Source organism: Balaenoptera borealis, assembly GCF_965194805.1.
Source record: "Balaenoptera borealis genome assembly, chromosome: 2".
NCBI lineage: Eukaryota > Metazoa > Chordata > Mammalia > Artiodactyla > Balaenopteridae > Balaenoptera > Balaenoptera borealis.
In genome coordinates, this window is record NC_138867.1 from 64,036,469 (window position 1) to 64,059,681 (window position 23,213).

At 44.5% G+C, this 23,213-nt stretch overlaps 1 protein-coding gene across 2 annotated transcripts in view; it reads right to left on the reverse strand.

Moving 5' to 3' along the window:
- The window catches only part of ARSB (arylsulfatase B), a 177,373-nt gene that overhangs the window by 23,263 nt on the left and 130,897 nt on the right, over positions 1-23,213 (reverse strand). The window contains exon 7 of one of the 2 annotated variants that reach the window (XM_082377515.1): positions 5,079-22,973. The exons of the other annotated variant lie outside the window; for it this stretch is intronic. Coding sequence (XP_082233641.1) covers positions 22,960-22,973 — 14 coding nt within the window. The 3' untranslated portion in view covers positions 5,079-22,959. Of the gene's footprint in view, positions 1-5,078; positions 22,974-23,213 lie in introns of those variants that run through there. 2 annotated transcript variants of the gene reach the window in all.

Here is a 23,213-nt window from a genome sequence, read left to right on the forward strand (position 1 = left end):
TGCTGGCTGTTAGGCACCTCACACAATTCATGAAATGACTCACAGAAGGGGCAGAGTGTGACTCAGGGGTGGCCGTCCCTGTCTGGACAGACGTTCTCTTCCTAGTAGTCAGGTTGCCTTTTTGAGGCCCAAAGCAGGTAGGAGGGACTCCATTCTAAATGTCATTCCCCACTTCTTCTCTTTCCCCTGACATTAGTGTCAGCCTTGTCACATTAAGGGAGGATGTGAACAGCAAAGCCCTGTTTCTGAGGCCTGCATACGGGAAACCAATTAAGATGGGGAAAAAAAAAAACAAGATAGTACTGAATTTCCCATCCGACTCAAATAAGACTGTTGAGAAGCAGGCAGGTTTAGAAATGGAACGGAGGGGCCAGCTATCCTATCAGGGGCTCATCTAACTAGAGGATAGCACCCTGCAATGGTTTAGGTGATCAAAACCCCACAGAGCCAGGGAGATTCTGCAAATACGGTCCTTTGGTCTGATGCTGTCTTCTGGTTCTTGCACAGTTTTTCACGTGAAAAATCTTGATAACATGGAAAATCTAAAAGACAGACCTCCGGGGCAATACCGCTATTCTCTGCAACCCCTTTCTTGGGGGAAAGGAGTATTGTAAATAGGGAAATGGGAATATTTGTAACTGAACCCTTCATGACAAACCCAGAGTTGGTCTCCTGAATGGGCAGAAGAAACAAAGTAGGAAGCTGCCTACAGACGGCTAGGGACTCACTGACAGGCACGGCTCCCCATCAAATATTTTGTCCAAAGATCTCCCTTTGGGGCTGGAATTCCCAGAAGCATTCCCCCTTAACTGGCTAAGGCTTTACATTTTAGAAGAGATCATATATTCAAACAACAGCAACAATGACCACAACCACAAGAAATCAAAAAGAATATTCTGGGCGTCTTCTATGTTGAAGGAACTATGTGTTATAGGAATTATAGAAAAGCATTAATTACTTATTTCTTTTTTTGAGGATGTGCCAGGTACTGTTTTAGATATTGAGGAAAGTAGCTCTACTTCAGAAGTTTAGAATGAATTGGAAGGATAAATGTCAATAAAAGGTGAAACATGATAAATGCCAAAGGAGTGGTAAGATATAATATAAATAGGCATTAATTAAGCACCTAGTATTTGCAATCCATTGTGCAAAGGACTTTGGGGAGTGTAACAGGACTCCAAAGACAGAAAGCTTATTTGCTAGTTGGTGGGGTAAAGAAAGGCTTCCCAGAGAAGGTGAGACTTGGGCATGAGCGCTGGCCCTGAATAATTGGTAGGATTCGGAGAGATGGGTGGGCAGGAAAAGGATGTCCCAGGCAGAGGGGAATAGTATGAGATGGGAATTCACCGAGTCTGTTTGACTCTGGAGGATAGTTCTGATTCTCATAAAGCCCTCACTGGTAGTGATTCATGTGTGTGCACTTTAACTTGGTTATTGCATTTGCCTCTGACATAGGCTTGTGACCTTCAAGTCATAGGACCTCAGTATCTATGAAATGTCTGTCCTGCCTGAGGGCATAGAGAGAGAATCAAATAAACACTGAGCATTTGGAAAAAAATAATTTGTTTTTTGGAGAATAGTTGGACACCCTGGCTGGTTGGAGGGGGTCTGGGATAAGAACAGTTTGGAAAGGATAGGTTGACTGAGTTGCCCCAAACTATAGAAGTTAGACCTTTTTGCAGTAGGTAACTGGTAGCCAGTAGCATAATTTTGAGCAGGCATGAAAGGCATATTTTAGAAAGACTCATCTCCACATTCACTATGACCTGATTATTAAGCTTCCCAGATGACTTGATACTGCAAAAACATCGCAGCCAGGAGTAACAGGGAAGGGGTAGTCCACACTGCAGATGTGTAAATTAGCATTCCATAGTAGAGCTGGAAGAACCCAATCAAACAGCCTCGCCGGGAGAGTACTGAAACAGTCCAGGCCTGGGAGGCAGAAGGGAAGTCTGTAGACGGTAGAGCGGGGAAAAAAGGACTATGAGGTCTGGAACAGCATCACTGAAAGAAGAAGCAAACACCGCAGGGGAGAGGTTGCTTTTTGAGGGGGATGATGAATTAGGTTTAGACACGTTGTATGACATAGGCAAGCAGACACGTAGGTTTAGACGTGATGATGGATGTACCGCAGGTGCTCCAGGAAGAGAGCCTCAACCCTGCAACATGGCCCACGGGGCCTGCACGATCTGCTATGCCTCCTTCTGGGGATCACAGTCCCACCAGTTTCCTGGCCTCCTTGTTAGCTCTGTGCCAGTGGAATGCAGACGGGGTGGGAGCACGACCCCCAGGCAGGCCTGGGCCCAGAAAACCCTCTTGTGCACAACTCTCCATGCAGACAAGCATGCCTGCCTTGGCCGCTCATGAAAAATGTCAGAGCCAAAGATAGAAGGAGCTGTGGTCCTTGAAACACTGCCGGGAAGAGAGCTGTCTACTGATTAGGAATACTCACCTGTACTCTACACGAATGAGAAATGTCTGGATTATCAGAGAGTTTGGGTTTGTGCCGGATGCCAGCATTATCTTAGTGAATCCATCCCTCCTCTGGTCTTATCCACTCCCCTTGTCAGTATGTTCCAACCGCACTGGTTTCTTTCAGTTCTTTGGACACACGGAGCTCTGTTCCTCCGAACGGCCCTTCCCTGCTGCAGGTGTCTTTGCACCTGCTCTTCCCTCTCCCTAGAAAGGGAACAACTCTTTCTTTTTTTCCTACAACTCTTTGCCTGGTTAACTCCCTTTTGAGGTCTCAGATCAAATAATACTTCCTCAGAGTAGCCTTTTTTGACCTCTGAAATGAAATGAGGTCAACCCCTGTTCGTCTTTTGTAACCCACATTACAATCTGTAGTTATCTATTTCTTTGTTTCTATGTCTCCCTCTACAAGTATAAGATCCGAAACAGGCAGGGACCATGACTGTTTTGTTCGGCAGTGTACTGTACACTAGCGCTGTGAGCTGATCAACATTACTGATTAAGTGACTGAGCTGGAGCTCCCGGGGATGGTTAGACTTGAGAGGGAGCTACGTAGGGACAGATGGACAGAGAGAGCGGCCGAGATCCGACTGTGGGAAATACACATGCGGGGGTAGCATCTGTATCTCAATCTCACACCCCCAAAAGAATAAGGTGTAGAGAAAAGACACTAGAATAATTACTACAGAATGAAGAATGTTAGAGCTCCCGCGGGGCCTTAGACATCATGTAGCCCGAGCTCCGCTTGCAGAGATGAGGGCGTGGAAGCCAAGCTCCCTGACCCGGCTAGTTGGTGTCCGAGGAGGGATTTGTGGTCAGGTAGCCAGCTCTGCATTAGGCCAAACTAAAAACGTTTGGTCTCTTCTGTTTGCATTGATAGCTGAGAGGGAATTTGTGGCCAGGATGAACCTGCGGTCCTACCTCTCGATCTAAGGGTGTCTCCTGAGGTTCCTGTGATGGATTTCAATGAACTGGTATCTCCAGGATCTTTTCTCCTGAATGGTCAAAGAGGAGGGCTGTTTGCAAGCATGAGGAGGACACATCTACATTCTTATTTGGTTGTGTTTGCTCTCCTGAGAGTGAAACAAGTACTTACCCGGATGAGATAAAGAGCTTGCCTTGGAGGGATAAAGTGCAGGCACCCTGGGACCTGGGAAGCAGCATTTCCCCCTCCCCGTGCGACTCCTCTGCTCTCAAGGAGAGTGTTTTCACTCACCTGTGGCAGCTGGAGCTCCAGCCCTGAAACTGACACTTCACTATCATATATTTCCCTCTGCGCTGGGGACACTTCTTGTATTAATACGATTAAACCAGCTTGTCAGTCCTCTGGTATGCTTTGAACACTTGAGGGAAAGCTGGCAGCTTACTGGGGCTTTTCCAAAAGAAATATTTGCTACTAAAAAGTGATTTCCACACACATCCCTGCCTCCCTTGATCAGGAGATAATTACTGGGCTGTTCAAGCTGCTGAAGCTGGGACCTAGCACAGCAAAGCATGAGCTGCTGCTAAGAATGCCAAAGCGGGCAGAGGAAGCCCCCGGATTTGCACCACCCCAGGCCTGCTCCACTCTTGCAAGCTTCCGTGAGGTCAGGGCATCTAAGTTCCCACAGAAACTAGTGCTGGTCTCCTTGGCTGGAGGGCTTGGATGCTTTCCTATTTTATCCAGCCTGAGTCCTTTTCAGAGGTTCAAATGAGGCAAGCTCTATGAAGACTGGAATTCTTCCTCCATGAAACACTGTAATTTATTCATATTTCAACGAACATTTATTGAGCATTCGCTCTAAACCTGGTGCCATACCAGGAACTGGTTTTACTCCATTCAGTGATTATTTATTGAGCATCTACTAGGTGCAGGGAGCTATGCTCCAATGCTATTCCCTGCAGGCCAGGAGCTCTATGTCTAGCAAAGGGCCTGTTGCTTGTTTCAGTGGCCCTACCCCGCACTTGAGGGCGGCTGGCAGAGTCAGACAGGCTGCGTGGCAGTCCTGGTGAGTCAAGGGTACAAGCAGAGTGCCCGAATGGCTCTAAGACTCTTTAGCCAGTAATGCTTTGAGAATAGAAAAGAAAAGCCCCTTAGCTTCAACGAGCTCACCTAAGATATAGGCAGAGCTAGACTCCTGCCAAAAGAAACAGAAACACCAGGGGAGAGATTCTCTCTCAGGATTCGTCAGTGCTCAGGCAGATGTAACCAAACTGTGAAATGGAAAGAAAAAGAGTATTTCACCCTAGCTCTGGTGAATTTTTTTCAAAACGACTTCATTCTTCTCCATGCCTGGCCACCTCCTCCAAACCCACCTGCCACTGAGGTTAGAGAATTTGGTTGATGCAATCACATAAGCTTCTCCAGAGGAAAGAGGGAGAGGGTAAGTTAGAGAGGAGAGGAAGGTTGGAAACTGCCTGATTTTCACGTGACACAGAAGAAACAGAAGCCGTGGAACTATTCTGACTTCACAAGCAGGGTGCAACAGCCACTGGGAGGACAAGGGTGACAGTTCACAGGGATCAGGGGAAATCTCTTGCCGTGGCAGATAATTAATACACTAAAACTCACAACCAAAGGCAGAAATGGAAGCTGTAATTACCCAAGTGCTTTCAGAGTGGGCCCTGGAGAGGAGATAAAGTGGGCGGTCCTTACTTTCACAGCTGCTGATGGCCCAGTGGGGATGGCCCGTCTGTCCCCATGGGGTTGGCTACAGTTGTCGGCCTATCTCCCACCTCCCCGCTCACTCACAAGGCTCCCTGCTCATGGGCAGCAGTCCCCACAGCTGTGCACTCGTGGGGCATCAGGACAATGTGGCCAGGTGTTCCTGTGTCCTCAGAGGTCCCTGTCAAGTCTCATAAAATCAAGACCATTTGAGGGCAGGGACTAGACCTTCAAGTTCCTTTCAGATTACTAGGACTTAGCTCAGTAAGAGCCCCATAAATATTTGCTGAGTGACTGATCCTTCCCTGTAACATTCCTGTATCTCCTGGCCAGGGACCACTGGTGGGGTCTCAGCATCGGCTGCCAGGGCTTTGTGAGAACAACACACAGACACGGTTTCTTAGAAACGGGAAGTTCCTCACCGATTTACTCAAAGGGATGTACGGGGGAGAGTGAAATCCCAACTAAATTATAAATCACATTTCAAAGGGACAGTTGAAAACACCAAAGCTTTTTCCTAATGATCGCTGGATCGTGTAACCAAAGCATCAGATTGAATCCTAGAGTCATATCAGGTTTACCTGTACGCCGAGTTACTTTCTGTATTTGCCCCTTATCTGTGGTGGGAATCTGACATTTCAGCTACATGTCAGAGCAGAATTACGCCAGCGAAGCCCATAGGCAGCTAGTATTCCATTGTTAGAACCTACACTTTTATACCGGATATGTGATTTTATACCGGCTACGTGATGAAGATTTAATAAGACTAGAAGGAGAACAAATGAAGTGATTAGGAAGAAATATGTCCTTTTGTTTCCATTCATTAATTTTATTTCTAATTATTTTCCTTCTATCTATCTTCCACTGCAGAAGGAATAGGCAAATGCAAACTTGTCTTCTCTTTTCCATGGCAGTAAGAACTATTTCTGAGAAAGCAAAACTCTCTTTCTGACCTTGACTAGAAAAGCAAACAGGAAAGGGAGGGAATGATAATAAGTGAGGATAAATATATGTTCAACACTGCTTTGTCCTCTGATCAGGAAAACGGTGGGGTGAGCTGGCATGTCCACTTGAAGCAACTTTCCAAGTTTTGGTTATCACTGCCAGAGCACCGCCGGCTCCAAGGCTCTGGTATACGCCCACACCCAGAAAGGATACCCGAGGCACTCACCAAAGCACCGAGCCCCGCAAGGAATACATCAAGGAACAGTCCCTTCAGGCTGTCCAAAGGGCAGCCCTGGAAAGGCAGGAAGACCCTGGACTCCGGCAATAACAGAACCTGAAATCCAGCTCTGACCCCTTCCAGCTGTGCAGCATGGGCAAATGACTTAACTCTTCTAAGGCTCACTTCTCTACAAAATAGGAATAACATCACCACCTATCTTCCTGGCGTTTCTGTGAGGATTAAAGGGGTCAATGAATGCAAAGTGCTGAGCCAGTGCATGGCACCAAATAGACGGAAAATATGGTGGCCTTCATTGTGATCGTTATTATTATTATAAAATCTACTCTGGCCCCATCCTCCTTTCTACCACCCTCTGTGTAACTTAGGAACTTAAAGCAGACAACAACAACAGCAGCAAAACTAACCACCACTCAGAGGAAATGAAAAACAACAACAGAGTCACAGCGCCCCCTGACACGCATAACAATTTGATACTTGAAGGATGCCACGAGGATGTCAATAGGAAAGATCTTTATGGACCAACTTCTGCATGCAACACACAGCATCAGGCACCATCACAGAAATAATCACACCTCTCCTACTAACAGTTAATGTTTATTGTGATGGCTCCCTCCAGAACTTACAGGAAATAAAACATAGTATCTGGATTGGCCCTTCTGGACATGTTATGGTTTCGATGCTTTCGATCTCAATTATCCACGCAACTGGATTTTAAAAAATGTGTTTGTGGGTCTGTGCAGCTCCGTCATTCCGTTGCCTCATATTAAGTTCCCAGCCAGAGATTCCTTCTCACCCTGCTCTTTGCAAAGGGCCCCAAGCACAGCTCTCTACATTTACCCAGATCGCATTCCAGCCTGTTAGATTTGTCTCATTATTCTCGACTCTCGGCTTCTCCTGGATCCCAACTTGGTTGTCCACTGTACTCATGCTCAACCACAGTTCTTATGGCATCTGGAATGTGAATATGGCTTTGGCAGCTTCCTCCAAGTCACACCACTAGAAAGTGGAACATGGGCAGGAAGCTAGACAAGATGTTAACTCAAACGGGGACATGCCCCCAAACTCTTTAAGTCTTACATGGGTCCATTGAAGACTCCACCAGTTGGTGCACACTTGCTGTGCTTACTCCTCCACTCCTTGTCACCCTGAATGAGCTAGTCTTTCTCAGCTCCCTTGCAACTATGTCTGTGGGCTGCATAGGAGGAAAGCTGGGCCAGGGAGCTGGGAAGTGGTTGAGGACCATAGCGTGAGCACAGAGCATCCCAAGGTGAAGTGTGTGTGTGTGTGTGTGTGTGTGTGTGCACGTGCAAAGGGGGGGGGGTGTTTTAGAAACAAGAGGGTGGTGGAAATGAGACCAGTGAAAATCTATTCTGGAGAACATTAAGCTAATGGACTTCAGAGCATCCAGTCTGTGGAGGGAGATAAATTGGAAACGTTCGAGAGATTAAATAATTCAGGGCTGAGCCTGCCCGCCACACTGTCTGTTCCTAAGTGGCTGGTGGTCCCCAGGCTCTATCAGATAACACATCTTCATCAGTTGGCTTCCAAGCAGAGTTAGCCCCATGAAGCTGTCTTTCTTTTAAAAGGTGCCCTTGCCAGCTCCCCTGGGACACAGGCACATGAAGTGGCACTTTCTCTTCAATAACCTGTCATCAAAGAGGCATCTCTCCCATTACCTCTGGGGAGAGGTAAGTGCTTCATCCCAGCAGGAGGCAAAGCCCAGTGCTCTGGGTGCAGATCTGCTGTCCAGAACTCAGGGCTGTCCCCAACCCCACCTGACCAATGGGAGGAGATGAGTCTTCTTTACAAGGCCTTAAACATATTTGAGAAACCTGAGGAAAGGCCTTTTAAGAAGGTGCTGGAGGGGCGGAGAAGCCAGTAATTTGGGTCCTCTTCCCTAATCTTCAGAGGTGATCTTGCACAAGGCAAAGAAACATAATAAAGTGAATCCAAGAATTGAGGGGATGAGAACAAAATAAACTTATTTCCACCTTTTCTCCTACATACTTAAAAAACATCTTATTATGAAAAATTTCAAACACACACAAGAGTAAACTGACTAGTATAACAAGCACCAAGGCACCCAACTCCAGCAATTATCTGCCTGTGGCCAATCTTCTTCCACCTTTACCTGCTTCCCCCTCCTCCCCACATTGTGTCAAAGGAAATCCCAGCCACCATAAAATTCGCCTGTAAATATTTCAGTATATATTTCTAAAAGACAAGGTTTCTTCAAAAAAACATAATTGTAATACCATCATCACATTAATAGTGATTTAATGGGCAGAGATGAGCAATGTTTCCTAGAACATTAACAGTAATTCTCTAATAGCTTCACATATCCAGTGCTGCGGTCTGAATCTTTATGTCTTTTCGAAATTCGTACATTGAGATCCTAACCCCCAAAGATGACGGTATTAGGAAGTGGGGCCTTTGGGAGGTGCTTAAGTCATGAGGGTGGAGCCTTCATGAACGGGATTAGTGCCCTCATAAAAGAGGCTCCAGAGATATCCCTTATCCTTTCATCTTGTAGGGCACAGGGAGAAGTCATGGCTGTGAATCAGGAAGTAGGCCCTCAACAGGCTGTGACCCCGTTAGTACCTTGAACTTGGACTTCCCAGCCTCTAGAACTGTGGGAAATAAATTTCTGTTGTTTATAAGCCACCCAGTGTGTGGTATTTTGTTATAGCAGCCTGAATGGACTAAGATATCCAATTAGCATTCAAATGTCTGACTCTGTGTGTTTTTTTTAAGTAATTAATTTTTAAAAATTTTTATTGGAGTATAGTTGCTTTAAAATGTGTTAATTTCTAGTGTACAGCAAAGTGAATCAGCTATACGTATACATATATCCCCTCTTTTTTGGATTTCCTTCCCATTTAGGTCACCACAGAGCACTGAGTAGAGTTCCTTGAGCTATACAGTAGGTTCTCATTAGTTCTCATTGATACACATAGTATCAATAGTGTATCTATGTCAATCCCAATCTCCCAATTCATCCCTCCCCCCCTTTCCCCCCCTTGGTGTCCATACGTTTGTTCTCTACGTCTGTGTCTCTATTTCTGCTTTGCAAATAAGATCATCTATACCGTTTTTCTAGATTCCACATATATCCACATGGTTTTTACAACACTTTTCTGATGAGGCCTGCATCACCTCCAGGGTGGCCGGGAGGACACCATCCTAGTGCACATCCTTGTGTGCGTAGCTGGCATGGGGTACATGCTCGCAGAGCACATCCTGTACTGGGTGGAGGGAAATCCATTTCATGTTGCATTTACATCCCCCAGCACAGAGGAGCACTCCCATTAAAGCACTTCCCTGATTTCCGGAGCCACAGGCAGCTTCAGAAAGCCAAATACTTTGGAAGGCCACCAGGGACCAATCTCACTCTGCCTTCAGGACAGCTCAGTACTCAATCAGCTGACACCTCCGTCCTGTTTGCAGTATCACTGGACGGACTCTGCCCCCCTTGTCCAGTCCCTCCCTGCTGGGGCTGATGTCCTGGCTGACACTTCTGTTGGATGTGGAGTGATGGGGGGCAGCACGTAGAAAGGCATAAATATTAGCTATTCCACTTGCCCTCCTTTTGAGTTTCTCAACTAGTGAGAGCTAAAATGTTAATGAGTGCTAAAGGTGTCCATCTTAGGTAACAGATTTGTAATAAGATGTGTAAATTACAAACTATGTTCCAGGTAAATTACAAACAGATTTGCAATAAGACTGTGTAAATTACAAACAATGTGCTGGGAGGGGACACAAGGATGAATGAACAGACATTCAGGTCCCTGTCTTTGAGAGGTTTGGAATCTAACAAAAAATATACATGAATTAGCCTGCCATAATGGGCTAGAGGTGCTGAGTGGTCGCTGAGGAAGGAGCAATTAGGACTTAATTCTGCCAGGAAAGGAGGTGGTGGTGCTGCCTGGGAAAGCTTTACCGAGGAAGGTTACCTCTGAACTGAAGGATTAGCCAGATTTTACCAGGCAGAGGAAGGCAAGAAAGGGCAGTCAAGGCAAAAGGAAAAGCATGAGGAAAAGCGCAGAGGCAGGAAAGCATGTGGCATATTTGGGGGCGACAGGAGGAACACGGCATTGCTGAGCAGTGGGAGGGAGGGTCAGGAAATGGGGCTGGACCCCGTGGCTGGGCCTCACCCGGGCAGGGCCTCCACAGTGTGGACGTGAGCCCAGCTCTATTCTGCAGCAGCACTGGGGTCTCGCGGAGCAGTGCTAAGCACGCAAGCAACTCTTATGGAGAGGATTTCAGGCCCACCTCCAGCCAGCATGAGAAGCATCTGGTGACAGACCTTTCGGCACATACTGTGGGTGACTCTCTCGCGTGTCTACACCGAGGGCCGGTCCCATGGAGGAGCTGGAACAAGTGAGGAACAAACAAGGACACAGATGATCTGGAGCATGTCTGGGGAGGAGGGTAGGGGCTGTCAGGTCTGGCTCAGCTCCAGAGTCAGCAGCACTTGTTGCCCTTCAGCTGGAGCTGCGAGATCCATGCTGCGGTCAGGCTGAGGCAGGCCAGAGCCCCAAACCAGGCCTGACACCAGGCAGGCGCAACCCTGCAGCTGTTTGGGACAAAGCATTTGGCCACACTTGCTGCCTGTAGGCTTTCAGCCCTGGGCTCCTGCTCTGATAACCATGTCCTGGCAACCTGCCCATGAGACCTGGGGCCTGCCTTGCTCTGCCCACAGCAGGCCTGTAGGCCTGGCCCTGAACCACATCCCATTGACATACTTCTTAAGCTCCAGGCCCACTTGCCTGGTTCTGTGATTCCAGCTGATCCGGGGACCCCCGGTCTCAGAGAGGAATCGGTGCGGCTGAATGTTGGCAGAAGATGTAGACTGTAAAAGCAGGGTTCATCTCTGGCCTATCCCCCTCCCTCCACTGAGAAACCTCAGTCTAGTGATGCAGCATGGCGAGCTTTCTCCTCGACCCCTGGATTAGGCAGACAGTAGTCCATCTGCTATCCCAGAAGAAAAGGCGCTGCACCCCAGCTTACCCTTAGCAAACTTGCTCTCCTAATCTCTATTCACTTCTCCAACTTCCTGTCAGCCCTATGCCTCACTGCCCCCAGCCCCTGCAGATCTCCCTACTGAGGCAGAATGAATGTTAACCTGTCTGTCCTTCAAGTGCTCAGAATAGGACAGTTATTTCTCTTTTGGAGACAGATGCAGACAGAGCCTGCTATACAGGAAGTCAGGACAGGAGGGGAAATAAGAATGGAAGTGATTCCATTTATGTCCCAAACCAGATCTCTGATCCCATGAATTTCTAGTACCATTGGTACAAGGATTCTGGGGAGAACTCAGTTGTGAAAAGACAGAAACAGTATAGTAAAAACTCTCCTTGCTTTGAACTGAAAAATGAAGTGGGTGCCTGTGAGTTATTTGTTTCTCATTTGCTTTGGAAAGAGATTGTCTACAGAATTTGGAAACCTACATTCCATTTCAGAAAGCAGACCCAGATTTCTGCCGACAGTCAGTTTGGCGGGGGCGGGGGTGGATTTTGTCTGTTTTTGCCACGTGAGCTCATGTTCTGGGGGACGCACTCTGCTGTTCTAATTCTAGACACCAACAGAGCTGTACCTTCAATCACGCAACTGTAATTAGCATGGAATGAATGGCTTTTGAGCTTTTATTGAGGACGCATTTTCAGAAAACACAGAGCTTCCTTCTGCAAACAGTCAGGGCCACCAGGGACTCCATTAGTTAAACATCTTCAACCAGGATCTGTACTCGGCCTTCCTGTGCTTTGAGAGTTTCAGGAACTTTCAACCACCAAACCCTCCCATGTTCCACTGCACCAGAAAATGATCGTGGTTGGACTTCTCTCAAGCTCTCAAAGGCTTTGAATCTTTGACCTACTGTTAATGTACTTAAACTTCTTGCTATGCAGATGGCTTTATACCATAATAACAACTTAGCAATACAAGAAAAGTTAGGTAAATTTCTGTGGAAAATTCAGGTCCTGAAGGGTCGGGTTCAATTTAAGGTTTGGAGCAAGTGTCTGGATCTGTGGGTGTGATAAGCTGAGGGCTCTCCCTTCTTGCGGGGCAGCAAGAGCACAGAAGCAGAAGGATAGTTGACACTTAGCATGCGCTGTCAGCCATTGTTATTTTAGGTTTCATCTGTCCAGCTAGACTGCACATTTCCTGAGGTTGGCATCCATATATTTTTGCCTTGCCCACACTTCCTCACAGAGTGAGGCAACGGGTATTCGTATTTGTTGATTTAATAATGGAGGGCACACATTGATAAGGCTAAACTTTTAGGGGGTGGCTCTTTTGGTTAGTGGGATTCTATTCTGGGTAATGAAACTGCATCCCTTACTCCCTCCCTAAGAACCCAAGTTCTACCAAGAAGACACGGTGAAACTAGTAATATAAACAAGTGGGACCTTGAAATTCATCCTAGGAGGCCACTAAAGAGTTAATTCAGTTCTTATAAGAGAATTATGAGGCAAGGCTATAAGAATTACACACAATGGATTTATAACACAATAAGATTTTTTTAAAGGACAAAAGTAGTGACTGGGGACGTTTCAGATGAAGAAATAACTATGTTAACTTCACTGCTTTTTAAACATTTGCATCTGTGAATTGCAGAGGCTCAACATAAAGCAGATTGCCTATATCCACTGAAAGTCATTCTGGCATGAGAAATTTCTCTTGCATAAAGCAAAACAGATGTGTGAGAAGGAAAAGCAAACTCTCTTATGGGTGTATCAACGTTCGGAATTATATAGTTATCTCAGGAACTGCATATTGTGTGAAGCAATGAGTACAGAATCTTGACCATACTATGTCCCTAAAAACGCAATATAAAAAGCAGAAACTTAATATCTGGAAAATACTAATTAATGCATATGAAAAACCTAACAGTGTATTCACACTTCATCCACAATTTTTTTTTAAACTGGAAGGATATCAGCCAACTGAACTAAACCTGCACCGGAGATTAAATATTCAGAAGTTTTGGCCAAGTACTGCCCGGAAGATGTGAATTGAGATCCACTTAACTGTTCAAGCAATTAGAAAAAGTGCCACATCCTTGTGAGCAGGAAAGAGTACACCAGGGGCCTATGCGTGTGTGTCTACATATTGGGATCCACAAGCTCATCAATTTGGAGATAGGAAAGGGCTCAAAGGCTGCCCCACTCGAGGTATGTGTCAGAATTTACAGAGCAGTAGACAAGTGCTCTGCTGTCTGCTAGGCCCTGGGAAGTGCACAGAAGAATCACAAACAAGAGCACAGGCACCAAGCCAGGAAGGAAAGCTTAGTGTTCTGGGGGGCGCCCACCTGGCCTGAGAGAAAAGTAGAAAAGTATTTATAGTGAGGAGGAGAAGAGAGAGCAGACCAACTCCTTAATGAACAACCAATGTGAAACCAGGCTGGGAAAGCTGTTCAAGGAAACTTCAAATATGATCTACGTGTTTAAAAAAAAAAAAAAATATATATATATATACACACACACATATATGCATACACATATATATGTACTAGATTGGGAATGGCAATATAACAGTCAAGATCAATTTGGTAGAAATTAATGCTAATATGATTAAAGTAATCCCAAATATTTGATATGGTCACATTCTAGAAGCAAAGTCACAGGAACAGTTTTTTTCAAATACACACACACACAAAATATCACTCACACAACATAGCATTAGCTGCAGCTAAGGCTCAGAATTGTCCTGGGCACAAATGAATATAATAATTGATGATGGTGATAAAAAAAAGTTTACAAATTATGAGTGTATATCTAAAGAATAAATAAATGTATTTCCACTAATAGTTTTTCTATCCATGCAGTTATACATATGAAACTTTAGATACAGTCTCTAGCAGAAGCCACACAACATTTATTTATCACTTTAAAAAAGCCACAGCAATGATTTGTACTCTAAATAATAGTCATGCAATACTGTACAAATACCTACTTTTCTCATTTTGTGTTTATTGTGAGTATCAGCAAAAGAGAGAGCGCTCTTCATTTCCTTCTGATTTTACTAAATATATTTTCTGAAATTGTGTTCTGATATTCAAAATTACTTGACCATGATGAAGAGTGGCCCCTGCTTGCCGCAACTAGAGAAAGCCCTCGCACGAAACGAAGACCCAACACAGCCAAAAATAAATAAATAAATAAATAAAAAATCTTTCCCTCTACTTTAAAAAAAAAAAAAAATTACTTGAGTGAGAAAGAATTATAAAACACAAGTATCAAACACTCTTCAGTAACAACACTTGGGATTTTTAAATCCATTTAAAAAGAATGAACTCCAAATATGGGTTGTATGAATAAACAAAGTCTCCACATTGCAAAAGGTTGATAGCGTGTCTTCACATCTAATTGTGTGACCACTTCCTTTATTTCACTGATTGGCAGTATAGTTTGAGATGTCTGTTGGCCTGCCACTTCCGAAGGAACATATAAAGAACAAACGAAGTACACGGAATAAAAAGTTCATTTTTAATGAAAGGCTCTGGCATCTGAATTTAATAATCAGATGCCATTTGGAATCCATATTGTTTTTCAACATTAGAGACACTTAAACAAATCAGGCTGTAATTATACATAACTCATGCATATATTTAAACACTGATTAATCTCTCTTTTTTTTTTAAAACATCTTTATTGGAGCTTAATTGCTTTACAATGTTGTATTAGTTTCTGCTGTAAAACAAAGTGAATCAGCTATATGTATACATATATCCCCATATCTCCTCCCTCTTGCGACTCCCTCCCACCCTCTCTATCCCACCCCTCTAGGTGGTCACAAAGCACCGAGCTGATCTCCCTGTGCTATGTGGCTGCTTCCCACTAGCTATCTATTTCACATTTGGTAGTGTATATATGTCAATGCTACTCTCTCACTTCGTCCCAGCTTCCCCTTCCCCGCACCCCGTGTCCTCAAGTCCATTCTCTATGTCTGAGTCTTTATTCTGATTAATCTCTCTTTAGATGTACACGTGCAACCTCTTATGAAGGATTCTTAAAAGCAACCTCATAAGGAAGAAGAATGAGGTTGTGGTTCAAGAGGGATCACCAATGATGCAATGAGGAGATACCAGTTCAAGTTGCTTTGAGCTGTCTGTCACTGCATGAAATCGCAGTGCCTTTATTCATCTGTTTTCCCCACCTGAAATGGCTTCTCCCTTCTTTTAAAAGCCCAGTTGAAATCCAATCTCTTTTCTGAAGTCTCCTGAGAATTCTACTTAGGAATATTCTTCTTCTCCCCATATAACATCTCACTATTATCTGTCTTCTCTATTACTCATCTAGCTCTTCAGCATCCACTGAAATATATCTACATTTTATTTCCCTGACTCATTACATGCTCTTTGCAGACAAGGAACTCTGGGTTATACTCTTTCCATCCCTACAGCAACCTTTCTCAGTGTTATCCTTGTATCACTAGAACTGCCTGAGTGTTTGACCACACCATAGCTTCAGAGATCCTGCAGCTATATGGAGAGAGGGCCCAGGAAGCTGCATTTTTAACATGCTGCCCAGGTGAGTTTTATGCACTCTAAAGATTGAGGACCACTATATACAAGGACTACATATAAGAACTAGGAGAGTGCTCTGAACATAATCAGTACCAAGAAATATCTGTTGAATATACAAAGGCACCCCAAAACCCCATACTAAACCAAACCAAACCAAAACAACAACAGCAAAAGCAAACAGACAAACCAAACAAAAAAAGTGTGAAATTAAAAGGCATTAGGCTTAATTTTATGTCTATAAGCTTAATCACAACGCAATTATCTTTTCATGAAGTTGACTGAACATGAAGTGTTATTTTAAAGAAAATGCTTATTTTCTAGTATTATGGTTGCTGAACAGGGCAAACCATGTTTCCTAAACTTTTAATTAGGAGGTCTTATGGTCACCTCCCTTTCCCCTCTTTGCCTTTCCCTACTAGCTTTCCCCAAGAATTTTTTCCTTGGCTTTCCTTCTTGTCTCCAATGCTCCTTCCCTGCTTTTTGTCCAAGAGATTGATTACTTTTCACCCATTTCACTGTGACTCACAAGCTCAAGATAAGGAGAGAGCAGGTACAAAGAACAGGGCTCTACAAGTTTACAGAGTATGTTATTCAAATTAGAACAAGACACCCTTTCTGTGCCAGGAAGCATAACTTGGCAGATGGAGGACAGATTGTGCCCTTGTGCAGTTAGCAACCTGAGAAACTGTGCATGGCAGCCTGTCAAAAAAGGGGAAGGAAAGCATCTGAGCCTACTATCCTTGTTTCCACATTTTCCTGAAGAGAGCTTCTCTAGAGCTCCATTTTTACCTGACTTTACTCTTTTTGCTCAGCTCCAGATGCTATTAAGTAATAAGGAAAGTTCCAAACATTATTCATTTGAGTGCTCAGAAGAAAGCTGCATGTAACATATTATTGTGAAACTAGCGTGAAGCACTTGCTTTTTATTTCCACAGAGGAATGAACAAAGGGAAAAGAATTTACAGGTTGGGAAAAGGTAAAGAACTTTAGCCTTATGAAGGAGACTGAGGAATTCTTATCTCTGGAGATGGTTTGAAATAATATAAGGAATGATCCATCTTTGGTAGTTTATGGTTGATCTGAGCAAGGTAGCCTCCTGGGACCCGTTCTTCTCCATGAAGGCCCTTTCCCTATAATGTGAAGCTTCTGGTCCCTGCCTCTGCTGCCATTTCTGCTGGAGCCCCCTGAGGCCTTGAGGCCCCTTTCAGAACCACAACCTTGGTTCTGAAGTCCCTGCTTCTCAGGGCCTGAGTTACCCCCTAGAGTAGAAAGTTGGTGGTGGCTGCAATAGCAGCAGGTACTCAGGCAGGTCTGTAAAATATATAAAAGTACTTTCCTGAAGATATGTAGATTTCTCAGGGTACAAATTTGATCAGGACAGCATATCCAGTCTAGGAGATATCTCAGAATCTCACTAGCCTGTGGACTCCTAAATGGCAGGGACCCCACATTCTCCTTCATTATTCTAACGCTTAACAGTGCCTCGCAAAGAAACTTCTCAGCAAAAACGCTTACTGATGAAAGGAGCTGAATTCCTCCTCTGATTCTGCCTCCAAAAGTCCTTCTCTGTTTGGCTACTGGAGGATATTTCCTTCCTTGTGTCGCTCACCATCCCCCACCACCACCCTCAGTCACGGGTTTTTGGGGCCCTAGGCCCTGGATCTCCAGGTGTTATTTCAAGGTCAGATGGAACCACACCCTGGGCAGCTGTGGTTGGCTGAATTCTCAGCCCCATGACCTTCACTCCCCGGTGTTACTCCTGTGATTATGCGACTTACATGGCAAAAGGTACTCTGCAGATGTGATGAAGGTTACGAATCAGTGACCTCAAGATAGGAAGATTATCTGGGCAGCCTAACCTAATCACAAGCCTTTTAAAAACAGACCTTTCGGGCTTCCCTGGTGGCACAGTGGTTGAGAATCTGCCCGCCAATGCAGGGGACACGGGTTCGAGCCCTGGTCTGGGAAGATCCCACATGCCGCGGAGCAACTAGGCCCGTGAGCCACAACTACTGAGCCTGCGCGTCTGGAGCCTGTGCTCCACAACAAGAGAGGCGGCGATAGTGAGAGGCCCGCGCACCACGATGAAGAGTGGCCCCCGCTTGCCGCAACTAGAGAAAGCCCTCGCACAGAATCGAAGACCCAACACAGCCATAAATAAATAAATAAATAAATAAAGGCGTTCCTTTAAAAAAAAAAAAACCAGACATTTCTCTGGCTCACAGCAGAAGAGACATCAGACATTCCAGACCTGAGAGGGATTCGACAAGAGGAAGATTCTTTCTGGCTCTGGGGTAACAGGGCAAAGATGTGAGAACCGGCTCTAGAAGCTGGGAACAGCCCTGCGGGGAGACCAGGGACCTCAGTCCTACAACTACAAGCAACCGAATTCTGCCAACGACTTAGAGAGCCTGGGAGCAGATTCTTCCCCAGAGCCTCCAGGTGCGAGCCCAGCCTGACCCACACCTGGACTGCAGCCTGGTGAGGCCCTAAACAGAGAACCCAGTTGAGCCTGCCCAGACCTCTGACCCTGAGAACTGGAAGATGATAAATGGGTGTTGTTTGAAGCTGGGAAATTCGTGGTCATCTGTTACACAGCAACAGGAAGTGAACCCAGCAGCCCTCTGGGAGTGTCTGGAGCAGCGCTCCACATGCCTCCCGACTCTAGTTGACGTGCTTCTCTACTTGGGGAGATGAAGAATGGGCATTCATAGACCGAAAACAAACTCCAGCTCCGGTTCTTCTTATTGCTGTCCTTGTTCACTGACCCACTCGACCAACTACTTCATTCTCTCCCCTCTTAGCGCTGCCCTCCCCAAACCTGCACATCTGTCAGATCTTCCATTCTGCCCTCTGTCTAGCTGGGCTTGTACTTTACAGTGAAAGCCTCTATGCTCCAGCTCTGTCCTTTACGCACTCAGGACCCCACACGGCTTCAACCTAAGCAATTAGAAATACAAATATAGAACTTTTTTCTTTTTGCAAATTATGTGCAGTGCCTTTTATTTTAAAATTGGTTGGCAAACAACCAAGACCAATATCTGAACAATAACTTTTGTGGAATAGAAAGACAAAAAAAACCCACTATGACTGGGATGGGGTAAGTTAAAATGGGGGAGGCAAAAGATGCGTCTGAGCTATCCATGAAGATGGGTTTGGACATGGCTCTTTTAAAAACTTCATTGTCCCTTTGCAATCTTTTCAAGTTAAAAAAAAAAAAAAGTCACCTCTGTCCTCTTGTAGTGGTTTACAGATCTACACAGATCTGGAGCAATGCAGTGGATGTGCCTTTAAGAACTAGATAATGTGACTTGCATAAAATGGTCTTGAACGGAAATGAGTCAAAGTAAGATCCTTGACATACCACCAGGGCTGCTGAGACTTGAGTATTTGGGGCAAAGACAGCCACCATCCTGGATGTTTTTACTGAGTCTTGAGATAAATATCTGAGATTAAAAACTCCTACGTCTAAGGTTCAGGGGCCTTACCCAAACTACATGGCGCTGGGCAGACCGGCAATCTAGAATCTAGTTCTCTAGACGACACTTCATCCCTTCTTTCCGGAATCCTACCTCCCTTGTGTTTAAATCGAAAGAATTCATCAAACAAAGCTGCTTGTATTTCTAAGAGAGAGGGGAAACGATTTTCAAGTGCCTTGCTTGATCCCCTGTCATAACTAATCCCCTCTTTCTCCTTAAGCAACTTGGCTCAGTCCTCTTTATAGGGCTAACTGTATTCTGCCTTGCATTCTAAGTGGCCGTTTATACATGCTCTTCACCCACAGCTCCCTCCAGCTCCTCGGGGCAGGGCCAGGTCCCCGTTATCTTTGTCCCTCTCAGGGTCTGCCCAGGGACCATTCAGTCCTTGCTCAAGGAGTCCACTTAGAGCACTGAACTGGATTTATAGTGGAGCTTTGCTTTGCTGTCAGCTTTCAGGTAGGGGCTTAAGGTTCCTTGATCCAGAGAAACAAGGGCCAGGCGGCAGCTGCACTCAGCCCACTCCCGGAGACCCCTCACAGGAGGGAAGGGCTCACAGCCCCAGGAGGTGCAAAGCACGAAGCGGGGGAAGGAAGGAGGCTCCAGATGCAGGGGAGGGCGAGCCAATCTCATTTCCCACCTGGTCCAGCAGCAGGCCGGCTTGCTCTATAATTTGATCTTCTCTCTGCCTTGGCCAAAGCCAAGTGCATTCCCTGTAGAGCAAGTGTGAAACAATGCAGTTGCTGTTTCAAAGCAGAAAAAAAAGAGTGGTGGTGGGAAAGATGTGAGGAAAGCATTTTTCCTGATTTATTTTTTTAAATCTATGTGGTGGAAGAAGCAGTCATGAAGATCAAATATGCAGTAAATTCAGAACCGTGAAGGGAAAACATTTTCTATTGTCCTTTAAAATCTTTGACACTTTATCTAATCACTTATTCAGTCACTCAGCAAACTCAGCATATACCCTGATTAGGGCGTGTCTCACTTTGTGCAGCTGGTGTCTGTGCTTGTCCCCTAGACCAGAGGGTCTCCAGGGCAGGGACCTTCTCAGTCCATCTTCACATCCCCAGTGGCTAGCACGGTGCCTGGAGGGCAGCCGGCATGCTTCCAGGAGAAGGGAGATGAGCCCAGATGAATGTCACAGAAAGGCCAAGTCACCTCATCCCGAAAAGGAGCCAATGGATTTGGAAATTAGGAGGCTACTGGTGACCTAGAGGGTATTTGAGGGAGAAGGCAGATTGCAGTTGGGTAAAAAGTAAATGGGAGAAACACTCACTAATGGGCACAAATAAGCGTGTTTTAAAAAATTCATCTAAATGTACATTGTTACATGACTGGTGAAAGAAACTACAGAATACTATACAGCAGTTAAAAGAATAAAGTAGATTCATATCAGCGTTTTGCAACCTCGGCGTTATTGACACTTGGGCTGAATAATTCTTTGTTTTCGGGGCTGCCTGTGTATTGTAGGATGTTTAACAGCATCCCTGGCCTCTACCTACTAGATGCCAGAGCATCTCTGCTCAGGCTGTGACCATCAAAAATGTCTCTAGAAATTGCCCCCATTTGAAGACCACTGCTTTATATGTACTGACTTGGAAAGATCTCCAAGGTAGATCATTGGGTACCAAAAAAAAAAAAAAAAAATGTGGCAAAGAAGGACATTTTATGATACCATTTATGTAAAAAAAGTACTATATATACACACATACATAATTTCCATAAATCCATATTATGTAAGTATGTACATCTTCAGTGGTCTAGAAGGACAAAACTGCTAGCAGTGGTCATGTCTGGGGAGGGGCCTGGGGCTGGAGGGGTCACAGTAAATGTTGGTTTTATTTGTACTGCTTGTGTTTTTAAAAAATGAAAATATACTTTGTGTTAAAATTAAATAGTTTGTAAATGAATGGAAATAGAAGATATGGAGAAAGTACATGCACGTTACTCCTTGACAAAGTTTAAAGATGAAGAGAAAGTTCGCTAGAATGAGGCAGAATTAAAGGAAGGAATTTTTAGGATGTGGGAAAATTGAGCACTGCTGACTTCGGTCAAGTTACAATTTTGTATAAAGCATTATGGGGGGGGGTAACTTCTAGAATGCTTCCACTTATTAGCTTAAGATTTCAATAATGCTTTGCCAGCAATGACTTTCCCACTACAGTTAAATATGCATGAAATGATAGAATTTCTCTTTCTGTTTTTCCACCGCATGTTTCTTTAATTTGTGTTTCTTTGGTGTGTGTACAGCTTTCTGTAAGTAAAGTGCTGATGCCATTATGGAAACTGTCACTCTTCAGAGTTGGAAAGACCTGAGAATAAAAGCTGACTTTGACTTGTGTTTGGTCTGGCATGGCTGGGGATACTGCAGGAGTGTATTTGTTTTTCATTAATTTGTTTGTCATTTTTCTCCATGATCTATGGAACATTTATTTCCCCTGAAGCAAATGTCAGAGGTTTCTCTTGGTTCTGCTGGGGTAATGAATTGTTGAGAAAAAGAAATTTTTCTTATACGCTATTTGATTGTGGAAGGAGACATTTTGTGACCTTTTGCTATTTTACAGTGATAATGAATTTCCTGACACACATGGAAACTTTGGGCTTCTTTATTAAAATAATAAAGTTTGAGGAATAACTTTGACCGGGACCTTTGTAGAATTAATCAAATACAGATTTTGGAAAATTGATGAATTTGGTCTTTACAGAGACATTCTAATTTATTCCTGTCACCAAGGCAGTACACAGATCTATACCACATAGAAACATCAAACAATTAACTACAGACCCAAGTCCCAGAACAGAGATTTAGGCGTGTTTGGTGCGAGGAGGTATATATAGGCTCAGGGACTGTCAGCCTGATCACACTGTTGCTTTGTTTCCTTTTCCTTTGTTCCTTTTTTTTTTTTAAATTGCAAAAGTATTAGTACAACTTGTAAAAAAAATTTGGCCTATACCAAACAGAATGAGAAAGATAATAAAAATCATCCATAATCTCACTCTCCAAAGCTAGTGGACCATCATAACATTTTGGCGTATCCCTTCTAATCCTATTTTGATGCCTATATTTCGTGTACAGTTGAGATGATACTGAATATAAAATTTTATATTCTGTGTTTTTTCTCTTAAATATGCATTTAAGGTTTTGTTTCTCATCTCTAAACACTTAAAGAAAAACTATACTGAGTCCTCTTAGGATGTTCCAAACAAAGGCATCAACTCATGGGGAAAAAAAGAATAGGTTTTCTTCTTCACAATATGATAGGAACATCAGAGTCTACCATTTTTCCCTCTAAATGTGGTAAGTGATGATATGTTTTTCAGATGCTCTGAAATTATAGACATGTCTTTGTTTTTAGTTTTGAGAGGTGATACGAGAAAACGAACCTGCTGAGTCCAGGATGCATGACAAGCTCACACGACGACACTAGGTGAGGATGCTCTCTGTTCCTTGGAGGCAGAGTGACAGAGTGACAGGGTTCCCAGCCCCTGCTTTGACCAGCCACATGGATGCATGCATGTCCAAACCCACACCAGCGTAACCTCTCAGTCATTTACAAAGGCATGAGCACGGGGCATCTTCTTTTCCGCACAGCACCCTTAGCCACTGAGTTTCTCCACATAGTCTCTCTGGGGGTTCACTGGAGTTTCTCTGTACTCATCCCCAATAGTCTGCAAGATCAGAGCAATACCTAGAAGGAGTCAGAACCTACAACCAAGGCAGGGTCTCAGAGAATCTGGGTGAAAGAAGTTGGCTACCCCATTCTTGACTTGGGAACCACTTCCTGGGTGGTATATGCTCAGTTTACTACCATTTTTTGGAAGCTCGGGTTTTCTTCCTGAATGTTGACAGAATGAGAACATCAGGAACAAAGGGGAAAAGGAACCAAGTTTCTGAGATAAGTTCTAAAA